Source organism: Dama dama, chromosome 20, assembly GCF_033118175.1.
Source record: "Dama dama isolate Ldn47 chromosome 20, ASM3311817v1, whole genome shotgun sequence".
NCBI lineage: Eukaryota > Metazoa > Chordata > Mammalia > Artiodactyla > Cervidae > Dama > Dama dama.
Window position 1 is genome coordinate 84,780,554 of NC_083700.1, and position 18,601 is coordinate 84,799,154.

At 36.5% G+C, this 18,601-nt stretch overlaps 1 protein-coding gene across 10 annotated transcripts in view; it reads left to right on the forward strand.

The window, feature by feature from the left end:
* Nucleotides 1-18,601, forward strand: part of OMA1 (OMA1 zinc metallopeptidase) — a 58,561-nt gene that overhangs the window by 15,800 nt on the left and 24,160 nt on the right. For 7 of the 10 annotated variants that reach the window (XR_009689214.1, XM_061121764.1, XM_061121762.1 and 4 more), the window contains 4 exons: nucleotides 2,034-2,207; nucleotides 2,315-2,422; nucleotides 5,069-5,197; nucleotides 8,693-8,767. Coding sequence is in view for 9 of the 10 variants with exons in the window: in XM_061121764.1 (XP_060977747.1) it covers nucleotides 2,034-2,207; nucleotides 2,315-2,422; nucleotides 5,069-5,197; nucleotides 8,693-8,767 (486 nt within the window). In the remaining variant the exon portion in view is untranslated. The remainder of the gene's footprint in view (nucleotides 1-2,033; nucleotides 2,208-2,314; nucleotides 2,423-5,068; nucleotides 5,198-8,692; nucleotides 8,768-18,601) is intronic. The other 3 variants (XM_061121766.1, XM_061121767.1, XM_061121768.1) reach the window with 3 other exon arrangements.

The following is an 18,601-nucleotide window of genomic DNA, read 5'->3' on the forward strand; positions in this document are numbered from 1 at the left end:
TGCTTCATTGACTACTCTAAAGCCTTTGACTGTTTGTGAATCACAACAAACTGTGGAAAATTCTGAAAGAGATGGGCATGCCAGACCACCTTACCTGCCTCCTGAGAAACCTGTATGTAGGTCAAGAAGCAATAGTTAGAACCAGACATGGAAAAGCAGACTGGTTCCAAATTGGGAAAGGAGTTTGTCAAGGCTGTATATTGTCACCTGGCTTATTTAACTTCTATGCAGAGTACATCATGAGAAATTCTGGACTAGATGAAACACAAGCTGAAATCCAGATTGCTGGGAGAAATATCAGTAACTTAAGATATGCAGATGACACCACCCTTATGGCAGACAGCAAAGAGGAACTAAAGAGTTTCTTGATGAAAGTGATAGAAGAGAGTGAAAAAGCCGACTTGAAACTCAACATATAAGAAACTAAGATCATGGCATCCAGTCCCATCACTTCATGGCAAATAGATGGGGAAACAATGGAAACAGTGACAGACTTTATTTTCTTGGGCTCTAAAATCACTGCAGATGGTGACTGCAGCCATGAAATTAAAAGACACCTGCTCCTTAGAAGAAAAGCTATGACCAACCTAGACAGCATATTAAAGCAGAGACATCACTTTGCTGACTAAGGTCCATATAGTCAAAGCTATGAATTTTCCAGTAGCTGTGTATGGATGTGAGAGTTGGACCATAAAGAAAGCTAAGTGCCAAAGAACTGATGCTTTTGAATTGTGGCATTGGAGAAGACTCTTGAGACTCCCTTAGACTGCAAAGAGAGCAGACCAGTCACTCCTAAAGGAAATCAATCCTGAGTATTCATTTGAATGGGCTTCCCTGGTGCCTCAGAGGTTAAAGCGTCTGCCTCATTGGAAGGACTGATGCTGAAGCTGAAGCTCCAATACCTTGATTACCTGATGCGAAAAGCCGATTCACTGGAAAAGACCTGATGCTGGGAAAGATGGAAGGCAGGAGGAGAAGGGGACTACAGAGGATGAGATGGTTGGGTGGTAGCACCGACTCAATGGACATGATTTTGAGCAAGCGCTGGGAGATTGTGAAGGACAGGGAAGCCTGGTATGCTGCAGTTTGTGGGGTCACAGGGTCAGAGATGACTGAGCGACTGGAAGAGCAAAATTTTTCAAAGTATACTTGAAAGAATCTCTCATGAACATAGCTTCAGAAAAGATGTCTTTGTATGGTGGCTAGTCTTAATCAACACAGTAAAAAGAAAATGATATGCTCATTAGTTCTATAGTTTCAGTAATTTCCTTTCAGTCTGTGTGAATAAGACACTTTAAAATTAATGAAATGTTGTCCTTTTTCTGGTAGAAGTTTAGCTTTCTTATTAAGCATAGGGTGTTTTTCTATTCAGTACGTTATGAAAGTTTTTATTAATTTTTATTGGAGTATAGTTGCTTTACAGTGTTGTGTTAATTTCTGCTATACAGTAATTTCTTTGTATTTTGCTTTCTTATATAAAATCTTTATGTTCTCTAGGAAATGTTTTGTTTTCTAAAATATTTAGGAAAGTCGAAATAATACTTAAGCATTTTATTTGTTTATAAGCTCATAGAAAAGATGAATGAAATTTTTATTTCAACCAATTTATAGGAAAAATCTTAGGTTATTAGAATTTATTCCATTTGGCCTTTGCATAAAATAATTCAAATTTGAAAAAAATTGAGTAATATATGCAGATTTTTCCATAATTAAAGTATTCAACAGCATAGTGCCATATAAATCACTCCTTAAAGCAGTATAAAGGCTTCCCTGGTGGCTCAGTGGTAAAGAATCCACCTGCCATTGCAGGAGATGAGGGGTCCATCTCTGGGTTGAAAAGACCTCCTGGAGAAGGAAATGACAACCCAGTGTTTTTGCCTGGAAAATCCTATGGACGGAGGAGCCTGGTGGGCTACAATCCATGGGGTCACCAAGAGTCAGACAAAACTTAGTGACTAAACAACAACAATAAAAGCAATATAAACATTTTGTGGAGCTAACACTCTCTTAGAGACTACTTTTTAATCTTTCAGTGGATGGAAGAATTTAAAAATGATATGCTAACTGAGAAAGATGCGCGATATGTGGCTGTTAAAGCAGTGGTTCATCATTTAATTGAATGCAATCAAGATATTCCAGGGATCTCTGAGATCAATTGGATTATTCATGTGGTTGATTCCCCAGATATAAATGCCTTTGTACTTCCAGTAAGTAAATATTGCCCAGTCTAATTTCTAACTTTTAATTGTTAAATTTAATGTCTTATTTTTTTTATGGTGTTCTCATTGCTTACATTATTTTCATTATGGTGCAGAATGGACAAGTGTTCGTCTTCACTGGACTTTTAAATAGTGTGACTGATATTCATCAGCTTTCCTTCCTTCTGGGCCATGAAATAGCACATGCAGTACTTGAGCATGCTGTAAGTATCTAAAATGAATGTTCAGCTATTGAAATACTCCTTTGAAGTTAGCAAGTTAAATCTTTTAGAGAACTGGATCTTTTCAGTTTTTTTAAATTGATGGAATTTTAGTTTTTAGTAATTATTCTGTTGCCTGAAAAAGTATGATTGGCTAATTTTGAGAATTTCTATGGTCTTTAGTATTTGATTCTGAATAATTAGTGTTTCTCTTAAATACTGTTTTCATCACCTATCTTTTTTGGTAAGACGTAATTATTCTCAACCTCTAATTATTTCAAATTAGATATTAAACTTTCCATAATTATTAACATACTTATAATCTAGTCAGAAAATTAACTGTAGGAAAGTGATATTACTATCTAAGTGGTAAATCAGTTTTCTTCCTTTTTTTATTCATTCTCAGAGAATAACTTAGAGCATCTTGGAAAATGTCTAGAATGATATGCTGTATATAATGAATGCAGAGTAATAATAATGATACCTTGCCATTTTACAGTTTACTGAGCTTTTTAATATATACCTTCTCATTAATAATTTTAATACTGTCCTCATGAGGTAGGTATTTAATATCCTTATGTTATATACAAGGGCACTAATGTTTAAAAAGACCTTGAATACTAATACTAATTATTAATTAAATACTAATCTGACAGCCTGGCAGAATTTGAACTTTAATCAAAGCTTTCTGTTTGCAGGTCTAGCACTGCTTTCTTTTACCACAGTTACCTGGCTGTTTTCAGGTTGATTTATCATAGAATTTAGGTTGATTAATGCTCTTGTGAATATACAGATCTGTTTGACTTGGTATGAATCTAGAAAAATAATATATTTATTTACTCATTTTTATTTTGATGCACTAAAAACATGCATGGCTCATTCGTCCGCATGAGTAGAAAAAGGTATATTTTCTAATTGAAAACACGAAGGTAAATAGTGAAAGGATTGTAAAATGCTGCATCAGAAATGCAAGTAATATTAACTTCAAGTGGAAAAGATAATGTTATTAATCCTTCTAAAAGTCAATTCAAATTCTGTCTTTTCCTTAGAGTATTAATAAGATGAGGTAGGCCAAAGTTGTGCTCTTCTGGAGTGCAAATAGTAATTATCACCTTTATTTCTTCTGAGTTATAGGGAAATTAAAAAAATTTTTTTTTCCTTAAACAGATACATACAAGAATCAATCTAAGCAGTTGAAATGCATTATATCTTTCTAGAAATGGTTTCATAACTGCAAAATCAATTATGGTCATTTTTAGCTTTTAAAAGGTATTCATTTCAGTACATTAATTTTCCTGGATCTAGATTGATGTGTTATTGAGCATAATGTTGTCATCTCTGTCTCTGCAAGAACAACAATTAGATGAGACATAAAAAGCAAATATCAGGCTCAAAAATAGGAAATAGTTATTAATATTTCTTTGTTAGGCGTCTTAGCCATTGTCTATACTGTGTTTTCTCTTTTTCAGGAGTCTCCATTTTTATTTGATCTAGCCTTTTATCTTGTTTTTGTTATTCCACAAATATGGATTTTTAAATTTTTATTAGTTTTCTAAGATTATGTAATAGCAATTATATTCTTTAGTAATTACAAGGATTTTCTCTTCTATAATGACTTCATCACTTGGAGTTGTATTCTTTAGTCCTAAAATAATTCCATAATTGTTTTTCATGACTCGCAGTTCTTATAATGAAGCAAAAATTGCTTTGTGAGGGCAGATTATATTAAGAAGTATTCTAGGTGATTATTTTTAGTTGTCAGCCATATTTCATACACTCAAGTAATGTTTCCTATATTGTCAGTGTCAGCATGACAGTAACATTTTTTAATCAACAATAGTGGGGCACGGTGAACAGTCCAGTGCATTAAACTTATATTTAGATATTGCTATTCAAAACAACCACTTTAGAACTTTTTTTTGGTTACTGCTATAAGTAAATACAAAAAAACCATATAACTAAATTTCCTGATGGGAAATACCAGACTGATAAAATTTCAAACTTGCTTGACTTTTCGTATATTAGGTCGTGAACTCAAAAGATTTTTATTTAAAATAATTTCCGATATTTTCCTGAATTGTTCTTGTTTTAGCTTCTTCATGTGTTCAATAGTGTTTGGTCTCTGTCTAAAAGTATAAGCATAATAAACACATTTATTTGGTTTTTAAAGAAGATTTAGTGACAGTATTAGAAACTGTAACTTTCTGGGTTTGATTCCTTGTTCTTTTTACTAAGCAGCTGTGTGAATTTGGGCAACTCTTTTAACCTCCCTTCATCCTAGTTTATCTATAAAATAGAAAACAATTGTACATATTTTACAAAATTAGTATGCTTGTTAATATAAGACTCTGTACATATGAACAGAAATTTCATTTAATGACAGGTTCAATTTAATGAACCTGTCATTATTTCTGAATAGTGGTAGTAGTTCAAGCAGATATTAGCTCTATGAGTAAATGAATACATAATATGTAAGCCAGAGGCCAGAAGGATAAAGCTCAGAAGAAGGAGAACTGGCAGTCTTACTTGGTGAAGTTCACTTAAACACATGTAATTATTTAATGTGGTTACACACAGTGAACGAGAAAATGTAAGCCTGTACTGTCTGAATTTATTAAGTATAATTTTTATTATTTTGATTTTTCTCAGGCAGAAAAGGCTAGCTTGGTTCATTTATTGGATTTCCTAGGTCTGATTTTTCTTACGATGATTTGGGCCATTTGTCCTCGAGATAGTTTGGCACTTTTGGGCCAGTGGATACAGTCTAAACTGCAGGAGGTAAGTCTGAGAGAAAAACTTGAAATTGCAATGGCTTGTGGTGAGGATATTTTAATATTACTGTAAAGAAAAAAACATCAGAAATCTTTTCGTATTTTATCCTTATCATGAAACATGGGTACTATGTTTTAGTGTCTTAGATTTTCTCATTTTTAGGGGATACTCTTAATAATAGGCATTTAAATTAGAAAACACTACTTCTCTTAAATGATGGAGATAGATGGGTAGGAAGGGCTTGGCAACTTTTGGCTAGCATGATTTTTTGGGCATATTTATTGTTTCTACAGAGAGGAAACCCAGTCACAACCCTTTCTTTCCTTCTGTTGTTTACCTTCAAATGTTCCTTTTGTCTCTCGTCATGACAGTGGTGTACTCACTGGATGACACTTCCTTTCCCCAAATACTTACATTTTGATGGGTAACTTTTTTTTTTGGAGGATAATTGCTTTGCAGTGTTGTGTTGGCCTCTCCCGGGCAGCCGCGTGAATCAGCCGTAATTATCCACATATCCTGTCCCTCTTGAGCCTCCCTCTCCCCTTCCCTCTGACCCCTCTAGGTCATCACAGAGCACCAGGCTGGGCTCCTTGTATTGTATTGCAGCTTCCTACCAGTTATATCTGTTTTACACATGGCAGTATGTATATGTCAGCGCCACTTTCTCAATTCTTCCCACCCTCTCCTTCCCCACCTGTATCCAGAGGTGCTTTTTCTGTGTCTTCATTCCTTTCCTGCAAATAGGTTCGGCAGCACTCTTGGGGAGCTCTTAAAACCTGTAAATTTTATGGGCACAGGGTTGGCAGAAGCTGCCCAATTTCTCCCACCGCCTCGCTCTAGCTAAACTAGTGTTACCTGGTGACTATTGAAAGGACAGTTTTAATAGGTGTCTGTTAACTTTTGTTTTATGCATAATGATCGTCATCTGATAAAATTTATGGAGTCCTCCATCTTTCTCAAAACAGTACACCACAGAAAGGAGGTCTTGCAATCTTAATATTTGCTTTGTTAGCTGTGATTATTTTATTTTACATCTTTCATCAGATATTTCCTCTTGTCCTGGGAGTTTTGGTTATTTAGGAACAATCTGTTATTTGTGTATATTCAGTGATTTGTGGAGCACCCATCAGAGTGCCATCTGGGTGCTGTTTAAATCTAATCTGTAAAATTCTTTGAGACAAATTGCTTTGGAAATTGAATAACTAAATCTTTTATTCAGTGTTATCGAATCATTTGGTTTCAGTTTTATTGAAATAAAAGTTCTTAAAGGGAAAAAGAAAAAATGGTTATTGCTTAAGTGACAGAATCTCATATTTTGAATTTTATTTTTATCGTTCATGTGCTGGGAAGTCAAAGAAGGTAATGCAGGTTTTCCACCATTTATCAGTAGATAGCATTTTATGTAATAGAATCAGAAGATTAAGTCATAAGGAAGATAACTGGAAGCTGTTTCTCTGTTGAAATGCTTGATGATCCTGTTGCTTGAGTATAATTCTTTAATAATTACACTGAAACTCAAGTAAGGATTACTTCTGTTTGAACTCTTTTTTTTTTTCCTCTATTTTTTTTCTCTGAATCAAGGCCCCCTCCCAATAATTTTGGTGGTGAGGAAATGCTTCTTTTTCTAGAAGTCTTGCTCATGGTGATTGGAGGGCAGAGGTGATTCCGATAGTGAAGTTTTTGAGGGGGAAATGCTGACATTCTTTTGTCAGAGAAAGGAAGAGAGGAAGAAAGAAGGAGGGGCTCTCAGTTAACCATTTGGGTATGGTGTAGCAGCCCTCATAGAGTGCTACCCGTTAGGGTTTTGAGAGCTATTAGTAATAATTACAGTAGCTAACATTTATTGAGTATATACTATATGGTCAGCACCATGATAAATACTGTAAATTAATTTTGTACAGGGGCTAAGAATACAGGCTCTGATCAGATGGATCTGTGTTTGGATTTAATCTCTCTTAGATTTAAATTCTGTACAACTTCAGCAGATTGCTGCATTTGTTACAGGTCTCAGTTTCCTTATCTGTAAGTTCAGATAGTAGTAGAGGCCAACTCACAGCACTATTGAAGGCTTAATGATAACATTTAAAGCAGCATTTCTCAATATAAGCACTATTCACATTTTGAATTGACAAAGAATTGACAAGATAATTCTTTGTTGTGGGGAATTGTCCTCTGCATTGCAGAAAGTTTAGTAGCCTCCACACATTTAGATGCCAGTAGCTCTCCCCACTTCTCCCCACCCCCAGCTGCAGCTGTGACAATCAAAAATACCACCAGACATTTCCAAATGTCCCCGAGGGATAAAAATCATGTCCTGTTGATAACCACTGGTTGAAAGCATTTAGCACAGTACCTGGTATAAGGTAAGGACTCAACAAATAGGAGTTATTACTTGCTCATTTTAACCCTCTCTGCAACTCTAGGAGTTTGGTACTGTATGGAAGTACTGCTGTACTTTGCCACTGTATGAAATCAATGCTTCATTTTACATATAATGCTATTGGGCTTATAAGGGTGGAAAAATACAGCCCAGAGGTAGTAGTTAATAAGCACTCAGGCTTGAACATGTTTCTCTCCTTTTAAAGCCAGTGTTTTTCACCAGTTTATACTAGTTATACTATTAATGCCAGTCAATTTGTGGGGACACCTGTAGCCTGCTTGTGGCGAGTGAAGCAATCTAAAACAGACATGATCGAGAAGGAAGCAAGTCACATCTAATGGTCATGTACTGTGGACTAGATTGATTTAGTTATTTCAAGCCATCACTGACAGGTAATTAATTGCTTCCGCAATTAATAGTTCTTTTCTCAAAAAGTCCTGCCTATCGATCCATCTTCTACAAAGTTTTAGTACTTACTGAAAATTAGTATTTAACTGGAAAGCATTCACATAAATACAAGTAATTAGGGAAATTAAAGTTACAATATCTATTTGTATTTTTTTATTGAAGTTGGAAGAAGAGTTCATTTTCCTAACTAATCAATACTTAGAAAACAAAGAAGAAATTAAGATAATACATCATAGAAAGAACATTGTGCTATATGGTTAATTTTCTAACTGAAATAAATCTCCTAGTAGTGTCACTGGCTACTATATAGCTGCAGTTTTTCAATTTTCTTTTAAGACTGAAAGATCAGAATGTTTCCTGGCTATAATAAAAAAAAACCCTATATCAATAAACTTTCTCAGGGAATCCTCTACATAGTAAGTGGAGATTATAATCAGAAAAAATAAAAGGACTCTGTATGATACTGTGGACTTTCCAAAAATTTGTAGGCATGGTTTTTTCCTATTCGTTCCTTGTTTTTAAAATATTAATCTCTGATGGGGGAAATAAAGGCTGCATTGTTTTATACCATCGTGTGCTTTAATGTTAATCATAGCATAAGAACTATATCCTAGATAATCCATGAAATTTATTTTAAAAATATCATTTTGTTGCTGCTTTTTTTTTTAATGAAATAAATAGCCTTAATGGGACTTTTCTTTCTTATTTCTTAGTTTTTGTTTGATAGACCATATAGTAGAACGCTAGAGGCTGAAGCTGACAAAATTGGACTACAGCTTGCTGCCAAGGTAAAAAGTTCAGAAGTTGAAAATACACTGTCTCCTTCATATAGCAAAATATAATTGTATGTTGTCTTAATGAGTTTTGGCATGGGCGTAGAATGAGAGTTTGACTATATATAATTTTTCACTAGTACCTTTTTAAAAAATAATTTTATTTATTTATTTTTGGCTGTTCTGGATCGTTTTTGCTGCATGGGCTTTTCTCTAGTTGTGGCGACTGGGGGCCACTCTGTAGTTGCGGTGCATGGGCTTCTCATTGCAGTGGTTTCTCTTGTGGAACATGGGTTCTGGGGCACACGGGCTTCAGTAAATTGCCGCATGTGGACTCAGTAGTTGTGGCTCCTGGGCTCAAGAGCACAGGCTCAGAAGTTGTGGTGTGCAGGCTTAGTCGCTCTGTAGCATGGGGGGGGCGGGTGTCTTCTTCCTGGACCAGGGATCAAACCCATGTCTCCTGCATTAGCAGGTGGATTCTTTACCACTGAGCCTCCAGGGAAGCCCTTCATTAATATCTTTTTAAGTCTGTCCCCTCTGGAAGCTATTGCTATCTTTATTTGACTCTTTTCCCTTGTTTTGCTGATCTAAGGAGGCTTTCTGAATAAGATGATGTGTAACTGGTTTTACCCACTTGGAAAAGGGTTTATCTTATTATAGCTACAATCTCAGCTGAACAAACTGAATTTTTACCATTTAAATAAATAATAGAAGAACAGTCTTATTACTTTGTATCTTTCAGGTTATAATTTTTGTTATGGCAGATGACTTATTTCTGCTAGCCACGGAGAGCAGCTCTGGGCTCTTATTCTGGTTTATACTGGATTGATTTGAAGCTACTTCATGCCTGGCTACTGTTTTTATCATCTGTGATAACTGTGTATTAGTAGGATTTAATATTAGAAGTAAAACTGCATTTTTAAAAATTGGTGAAAACAGTGCCACTTCACATGTTAAATTCAAATTGTATTTGATTCTTTGTTGAGTTTTCAGTAGTTATCAGAAATCCTAACTATTGAAAATCACTCTTACCTGAATTTCTCATTATGAGTATTTAATTTCATAAATCGAGATAAAAATTCAAATTTCAAAAAGTCAATAAATCCAAAAAAGCAATGTTCTTTGAATGTTGCATAAGCATGATTAAATGAATTTTCAGACCTCATAGATTAAGAGGTTCCCAAATAGTGGGTCACAGATTGACTCTATCAAGAATTTCCCAATATTAATGTACTATGGTCTGTGAAATTTTCCGTCTAGGTAACTGCCGTCTATATTCTGGTTCAGAAATCTTTGCTTATTTCGATAGATTGTTCCTGTTTTATTTCCAAGAAGTTTTCTTGTTTTGTTAAATATAAGGAAGAGGTCAAGATAATTTTTTCCCCATGTGGATATCTAATAGACTCAGCACTGATTTTTGAAGATTTTCTTTTCTCCACTAAACTTCAATTTCTCTGTCATAAATGTGGGAGGCTATATGTAAGTCTGTTTCTGGACTCCCTGTTGTATTCCATTGGTCTATTATTTATCTTTGAGCCAATACCACCTTGTCATTATAACAGTATAATAAATTTTGAGATCTAATATCTTGATGTTCAAGCTGAAACTCTAATACTTTGGCCACCTGATGTGAAGAGCCAACTCATTGGAAAAGATACTGATGCTGGGAAAGATTGAAGGCAGGAGAAGGGGGCAGCAAAGGATAAGGTTAGAAAGCATTACTGATTCAGTGGACATAAATTTGAGCAAACTCTGGGAAATAGTGGATGACAGAGGAGCCGGGCATGCTGCAGTCCATGGGGTCACAAAGAGTTGGGCACAACTTAGCAACTAACAACAACATGCCCAGTAGTGGGGTTGCTGGATTATATGGTGGTTTTTGGGGAAGAAAATGGCAACCCACTCCATTATTCTTGCCTGGGAAATCCTATGGACAGAGGAGCTTGGCAGGCCACTGTCCATGGGGTCGCAAGAGTAGGACACGACTTTGCGACTAAACCACCATTGGTGGTTTTACGCATAACTTGTTAAGGATCTCCATACTGTTCTCCACAATGACCGTATTAGTCTGCATTCCCACAACAGTGCAGTATGGTTCCCTTTTCTCCTCACCGTCTCCAGCATTTATTGTTTGTAGTTTTATTGATATTGGCTCTTATGATTGGTGCGAGATAATGCCTCATAGTAGTTTTGATTTTCATTTCTCTAATAGTAATGTCAAACATCTTTTTATGTGCTTCTTGGCCATCCCTGTGTCTTCTTTGGAGAAATGTCTGATTTCTAAGTTTTGACTCTAGTCCCAATAGACAGTCAAAAACTCTTCTCAATCACCTCGTTCTGCTTGGATTTCTTTTGATTTCTGCATAGTCTTAGTCTTAGTCTTTTGCTCGTCACTGCTTAAAATTTAATAAGATTTGCTGGTTGGAATTGTGAAACAGAGGATCAGAGTCCCTGCAGTGAGTTGTCCTCCTTTCTGGGATTTTGGCTTTTCTAGTCTTGGTTGACTTGGTAACTCTCCAGTACCTTTGAACAAGTATTATTTATGTTTTATCCAAATTTTCTAATTAGTTTTGATGGAAACATTGGTCTGCTATAATAAGCTACTTGACTCCATCACTGTTAGGAGACGAAGTCCCTAATGCAGTCTTTTAAATAGCTGTCTAATAGTCTGTAATTTGGATAACTCATTTAACTATATGCTTATTGGTGAACTTCTGGAGGTGCTTCTAGTTGTTGCTATTGTTGTTGTTACTGTGTTTATTGCAATAATTCTGAAACTGGCACCCTTATACACATATCCTTCTGTTCTTCGGGCTTTTATAGGTTGGGGTTGCTGGCATTTCAATTTTTACTTTAAGAGATACTCTCAATTATTTCAGAATGTTACTAGCAAGTCATATCAGTGACAAACCAGAACGCCTTTTTAAACTCCCCTCAACAGCACTGTTTTTAATCCCTTTTTTGTTAATTTGGACAAAAAGTGAGATCTCATTGCTTTTAAAACTTGAATTTTCTTGCTTAGCAGTAAAGCTGAGCATAATGTTTTATTTTCCTTGGCTCTTTTAAAATGATTTCTTTTTTTGTGGATTGCCTTTTATGTTTTGATGAGTAGATTTTAAAAATACATATTCTAGGCTCCCCCCTTGGAAATTCAGAATCAGTAGCTAGGTGACCAAGATCTGAGTCTGAGTGTGTTTAGGAGCTGGAAGTGATTCTGATATTCAGGCAGATTTGGAAATTACTACTTTGAGTAATCAAATGTCAGTTTTGTGTTTTCAGGTCACTTGGTAAGTTAAATTTCCTGTTTTATTTTTTAAAAAAAGAGGAATTAAACTAGAGAAGTTATTAAAGAAATATTGATATTCCTTTGATTATTTATGATATGCAATCCATATGTATATATATTTTAAAGAGTATATCTGGGTAGATAAAACTATGATTTTCATTTTCTTTGTGTTGTGGACTACTGGCCTTTTACCAGTTGTGATATTATGGTTTATTTAGTTCAAAGGAGAAAACAGTATTGCAGCAGATGTTAAGTCATGAATCCATAGTGATAAAGTAATATCTTTATTATGGAGTACTTAGGACATAAAAATGCCATCTCTGAATACAAGTATTTCTTTTCCTGCCAAAGGTAGAAATAAGTATGAAAACCTCAATTGTGTTTATACTACCACTTTATTCTGTGTAACCTTTAGAGATAGTAACACCATTATCTGCCATTTAATATTTATTATATTTTTATACTTTGTTTAGCATTTTATATGATCAGATTGGTCATATTCTTTGTAGCCAAAGGTGCAGAAGCTCTATACAGTCAGCAAAAACAAGATCATGAGCTGACTGTGGCTCAGAGCATGAGCTCTTTATTGCCAAATTCAGACCTAAATTGAAGAAGTAGGGAAAACCACTAGACCATTAAGATATGACCTAATCAAATCCCTTACCATAATGCAGTGAAAGTGACAAATAGATTCAAGGGATTAGATCTGATAGATAGAGTGCCTGAAGAACTATGGATGGAGGTTCGTGACATTGTATAGGAGGCAGTGATCAAGACCATCCCCAAGAAAAAGAAATGCAAAGAGGCAAAATGGCTGTCTGAGGAGGCCTTACAAATAGCCGTGAAAAGAAGAGAAGCGAAAGGCAAAGGAGAAATGGAAAGATACTCCCATTTGAATGCAGAGTTCCAAAGAATAGCAAGCAGAGATAAGAAAGCCTTCCTCAGCAATCAATGCAAAGAAATAGAGGAAAACAATGGAATGGGAAAGACTAGAGAGATCTCTTCAAGAAAATTAGAGATACCAAGGGAACATTTCATGCAAAGATGGGTTCGATAAAGGACAGAAATGGTAGGGACCTAACAGAAGCAGAAGATATTAAGAAGAGGTGACAAGAATACACAGAAGAACTATGCAAAAAAGATCGTCATGACACAGATAATCATGATGGTATGATCACTCACCTAGAGCCAGACATCCTGGAATGTGAAGTCAAGTGGGCCTTAGGAAGCATCACTACAAACAGAGCTAGTGAAGGTGATGAAATTCCAGTTGAGCTATTTCAAATCCTAAAAGATGATGCTGTGAAAGTGCTGCACTCAGTGTGCCAGCAAATACTCAGCGATGGCCACAGGACTGGAAAAGGTCAGATTTCATTCCAATTCCAAAGAAAGACAGTACCAAAGAATGCTCAAACTACTGCATAATTGCACTCATCTCACATGCTAGCAAAGTAATGCTAAAAGTTCTCCAAGCCAGGCTTCCAACAGTATGTGAACTGTGAACTTCCAGGTGTTCAAACTGGATTTAGAAAAGGCGGAGGAACCAGACATCAAATTGCCAGCATCCATTGGATCATCAAAAAAACAAGGGAGTTCCAGAAAAACATTTACTTCTGCTTATTGACTATGCCAAAGCCTTTGACTGTGTGGATCACAACAAACTGGAAAATTCTGAAAGAGATGGGAATACCAGACCAGCTGACCTGCCTCCTGAGAAATCCTATGCAGGTCAAGAAGCAACAGTTAGAACTAGAGATGAAACAACAGACTGGTTCTAAATTGGGAAAAGAGTTCGTCAAGGCTGTATATTGTCACTGTGGTTATTTAACTTATATGCAGAGTACATCCTGAGAAATGCTGGACTGGATGAAGCACAAGTTGGAATCAAGATTGCCGGGAGAAATATCAATAACCTCAGATATGCAGATGATACCACCCTTATGGCAGAAAGCAAAAAAGAAGTAAAGAGCCTCTTGATGAAAGTGAAAGTTGGCTTAAAGCTCAACATTCAGATAACTAAGATCATGGCATCCTGTCCCATCACTTCATGGCAAATAGATGGGGAAACAGTGGAAACAGTGGCTGACTTTATTTTTCTGGGCTCCAAACTCACTGCAGATGGTGACTGCAGCCATGAAATTAAAAGACGCTTGCTCCTTGGAAGAAAAGTTATGACCAACCTAGACAGCATATTAAAAAGCAGAGAGATTACTTTGCCAACAAAGATCCGTCTAGTCAAGGCTATGGTTTTTCCAGTAGTCATGTATGGATGTGAGAGTTGGACTATAAAGAAAGCTGAGCTCCAAAGAATTGATGCTTTTGAACTGTGGTGTTGAAGACTCTTGAGTGTCTCTTGGACAGCAAGGAGATCCATCCAACCAGTCCATCCTAAAGGAAATCAGTCCTGAATATTCATTGGAAGGACTGATAGTGAAGCTGAAACTCCCAATACTTTGGCCATCTAATGTGAAGAACTGACTCATTGGAAAAGACCCTGATCCTGGAAAAAATTGAAGGCAGGAGGAGAAGGGGATAACAGAAAGAGATGGTTGGATGGCATCACTGACTCAATGGACATGAGTTTGAGCAAACTCCGGGAGTTGTTGATGGATAGGGAGGCCTGGCGTGCTGCAGTCCACGGGGTCACAAAGAGTGAGATATGACTGAGCAACTGAACCTCGATGGTCAATTTGAGTATCCGGAACTTGACTCTTATTTGTGGCGCGTGTACTCTTTTTGGACACTGATGCATCAGACTCCATTGACTTCCTGCCACTTAATAGTCAGATCACATAATTCTCTTATTCACGATTCTTTCCTTATCAGGCAACCTTCTGATTATAGTCTGGCTTCCTTTACCTGGAATACCTTGACTGCTAGGGAGAGAACATGCTGAGTTGAGGACAACAACGCCCTGTGCCCTTGTAGTTCGGGTAGTTATAGTTACTGCTGTCAGCTAATAAGTTGGCATTCTGATTTTACGTCAGTCTAGTGAGCTTGGTTAATGGGAACTGTTCCTGAGACATGGATCTGTTGGTCATGTGCTGTCCCATTGGATTTATGAGCTTTTAAGGCCCAGGGCTAAATAGAAATATGGAAAATCCATTAGAATCAAGTTGCTCAAGATGCCTCTTTCATGGTAAGCAGCTTCTCTCCTCTAGAGACACTCTGTGTCTCCTCTGCTATTGGCTGTGAGTGAGTTTGTTTTTTATATTTGCATTCTTGTAGTTTTAATTTTTCATTTAATTTTTATAAAAATTAAAAAATTTTAAATTATCATTACATAAATAACCAGAATGACAGATGCAGTTGTAAAAACTGGTAGAACTAAGGTGTCCTAAGCACAGAGTAACAGCTAACGGTCCAGTTATTAGCTGACAAGAAGATATCCCGTGATTTTGTTGTGTATGTTTATTCATTTGTCCCTGTAAAAAGAATTTGACACTTTACAGTCATTTAAAGAAATGACTTTTGTTTATTTGATTTCATAAAAAGCTGTATCATGTTCATATATATTTTGAGTATCTGTTTCTTAAATATGAGAAAGAAAACTAGTTTTCTTTGTTCTAAGCTGGGGACAGCCTCTTATTATTTTTGTCATACTGACTGTGGAGGTAGGATTGCTGGTGTTTAATGGGCGTGCAGTGGGCAAGGATCTTAAATACCCTGTAGTGGCCCAGAGAGCTCTCCAGAGTGAGGTATTGTCCAGCCCCCAAATCTTGAAAGTGCCCCTCTTAAGAAACAGTTGGCTGAGTTCTTCAAGTGACCTGAATAACTGTGCACATAGCGCCATCTAGTGGGGGGAAATATCAATAGGTAATAAGCAAAATCTCCTTTCATAGCAGGAATGAGAAAATTAAAAAATCTGAACTTTCTGTAAAATGATAGGTTATAGAATCCCAGATTTTTGAAGCAGGAAGGAAAAGGAGATAATCTGATCCATCTTCTCCTTTTACAGATTAGAAAATTAGGGCCCAAAGAGGTGCAGTGATTTGTCCAGTAACATACGTGTGTGCATGCGTGCTAAGTCGTTTCAGTTGTGTCCAACTCTGCGATCCCATGGACTGTAGCACATCAGGCTCCTCTATCCATGGAGTTCTTCAGGCAAGAATAATGGAGTGGGTTGCCTTGTTACGGGCTTCCCAGGTGGCACTAGTGGTAAAGAACCCGCCTGTCAGTGCAAGAGATGACGCAGATGCAGGTTCAGTCCCTGGGTCGGGAAGTTCCCCTGGAGAAGGGCATGGCAACCCACTCCATTCTTCCTGGAGAATCCCATGGACAGAGGAGCCTTGTGGGCTGCAGTCCATAGGGTCGTAGAGTTGGACACAACTGAAGCGACTTAGCACGCAGTTAGTATTACAGCAAGAGCCGGGGCTAGAATTCAGGTCTCAGTTTTCCAAGTTGGTAATCTGAGCCTTTTACATAGCAAACTGACTATCTTTGTGTCCTATTTGTGTTAAAGTCTTATGTTTTTAGTGATTTATTTAAGAAAGAAAAAATAATAAATGAGAACATCTCATTTACTAGGTGTGCCATGAAGTAAGCTCCCATAATGCATGTACTATAGATTACATCTTATTTTGAACCTGATTGTTTCACTTAGAGAAATGAGACAAGCTGTTGTGATTTCATTTAATTTTTTTTAGTTGCTATGATTTCAGCACAAGTTTTTGAATCTTATGATAAAACTTTTTAGGATAGATAAAAAATAAATGCATGACAATTTATTAAAATTATGTAGAACTGACAGGTTGGCAATGAAAAATGCAGAAAACTTTAAAATGAATTATAAAATAATGGAAGTTCTCATTTTTCCTCTTTATTAGGGTACATAAAATTGGTTCTGATAAGTCATTTTTTTTTCTTTTTAAGTGAGAGGGATTGGCACATATTGAGAATAGCAATAACCATCCCAGGACTATGTCACATTTAGTTGGAAAAGAGCAGTTTTTAATTATTGACTGGAAAATGTTGTTTAAACAAAAGTGGGTTATAAGGTGAGCTTTAACAAGTGGTACGATATTGGGAAAAGGAACCTGTAAGAGACTGAAATAAACTGAGACATCCTGATAGATGATGATGATATTGGTAGTGATGGTAACAATGATGATGATTTTTGACAACAGTGATATAATAGTTCACATTTCTTTATGTATTGTGCATGTTCTGAGTGTTTTTAAATATGCTACCTCTTTTAAACTTCATAGCAACCCTGTGAAGTACAATTATTCTCTCATGTTTATGGGTGAAACTGAGGGATGGAGAAAGCAAGTAACCTGTCAAAGGGCTCACAGATAGTAAAGTTTTCCCCTCTTACTTCTGAAATGGAACTTTTTGATAATATTGGGTTGGCCAAAATTTTTGCTCTGTAAGATGGTATGGAATAACTCAAACAAACTTTTTGGTCAACCCAATATTTTAACCTGCTAGGAACAGTTTTGGACATCTGTCGTGTTGTCCATAAAATGACCATTTTTATATATGTTTTCAGTTCCTTTAAATTTAATTTTAAAATAGCCTCAGTGTATTCTTCTACATCTAGGAATCCAGTTACCCTTCTGCAACAGTCCTTTATAGAGTTATCTCAGATGGCTGTTTTATCTACCACATGTCTATGTAGAATACAGGGGAGAATGCCAGAATGACTCGGACAAGTGTACGGTGTTACTGCCATTCCAAAGAAAAATTCAGAACTGCTGGTGTCAGAATTTACCTCTTAGAGAACATGATATCTGGCAGGAGTTTGGTTGGAGAGTCTAAGTGAAATAGAACAAGATTTAGAGATACTTTTTTTCTGCCCCATTTCTCTTTCTCTTTTCTTCTGGGACTTCTATAATGTATATATTGGTCTGCTGATGGGTAATATCGCATAAATTCCTTAGGCTTTCTTCACTCTATTTTTTGTTTGTTTGTTTACTTCTCTGACAAGATGATCTCTAATGCCTTGTCTTTGAGTTCACTGATCCTTTCTGGATCTAGTCTGATGTTGAATCCCTCTACTGAAATTTTTCAGTTTATTTATAGTATTCTTCAGTTCCAAGATTTCTGTTTGGTACTCTAGTAATTTCTATCTCTTGGCTGCAGTTCATGCATTTCTTCTGACCTGGATGAGCAGCTTTATGATGACTGGTTTGAATTCTCTATCAGGTAAATCACACATCGGTATCATTAGGGTTGATTTCTGGAGATTTAGCTTGTTCCTTCAGGACTTATTTCCCCGTTTCTTCATTTTTCTTGACTTACTGTATTGGTATCTTCACAATGGAAAAAACAACCACTTCTTCCAGTCTTCACAGATTGGCCTCACACAAGAGGAGATCTTTGCTGATCAGCCCAGCCAGAGACTTAAGGTAACCTCTCAGACATTCAGGCTAGTCAAAATATGTCTTTGGTCTTAGTGCTCCCTAGGCATCTAAAGTATTCTAGAGTCTATCAGTGCCCTTAGATAGGTGTAACAGTGGCTAGTCCCTTGGGCAGCTCCTAAAAATGTAGGAACATTACATGTGTGGTTCACCTCCTGCTGCCCCAGGACCCTGGGATTTTTGTTGTTGTTTATGTGGTGT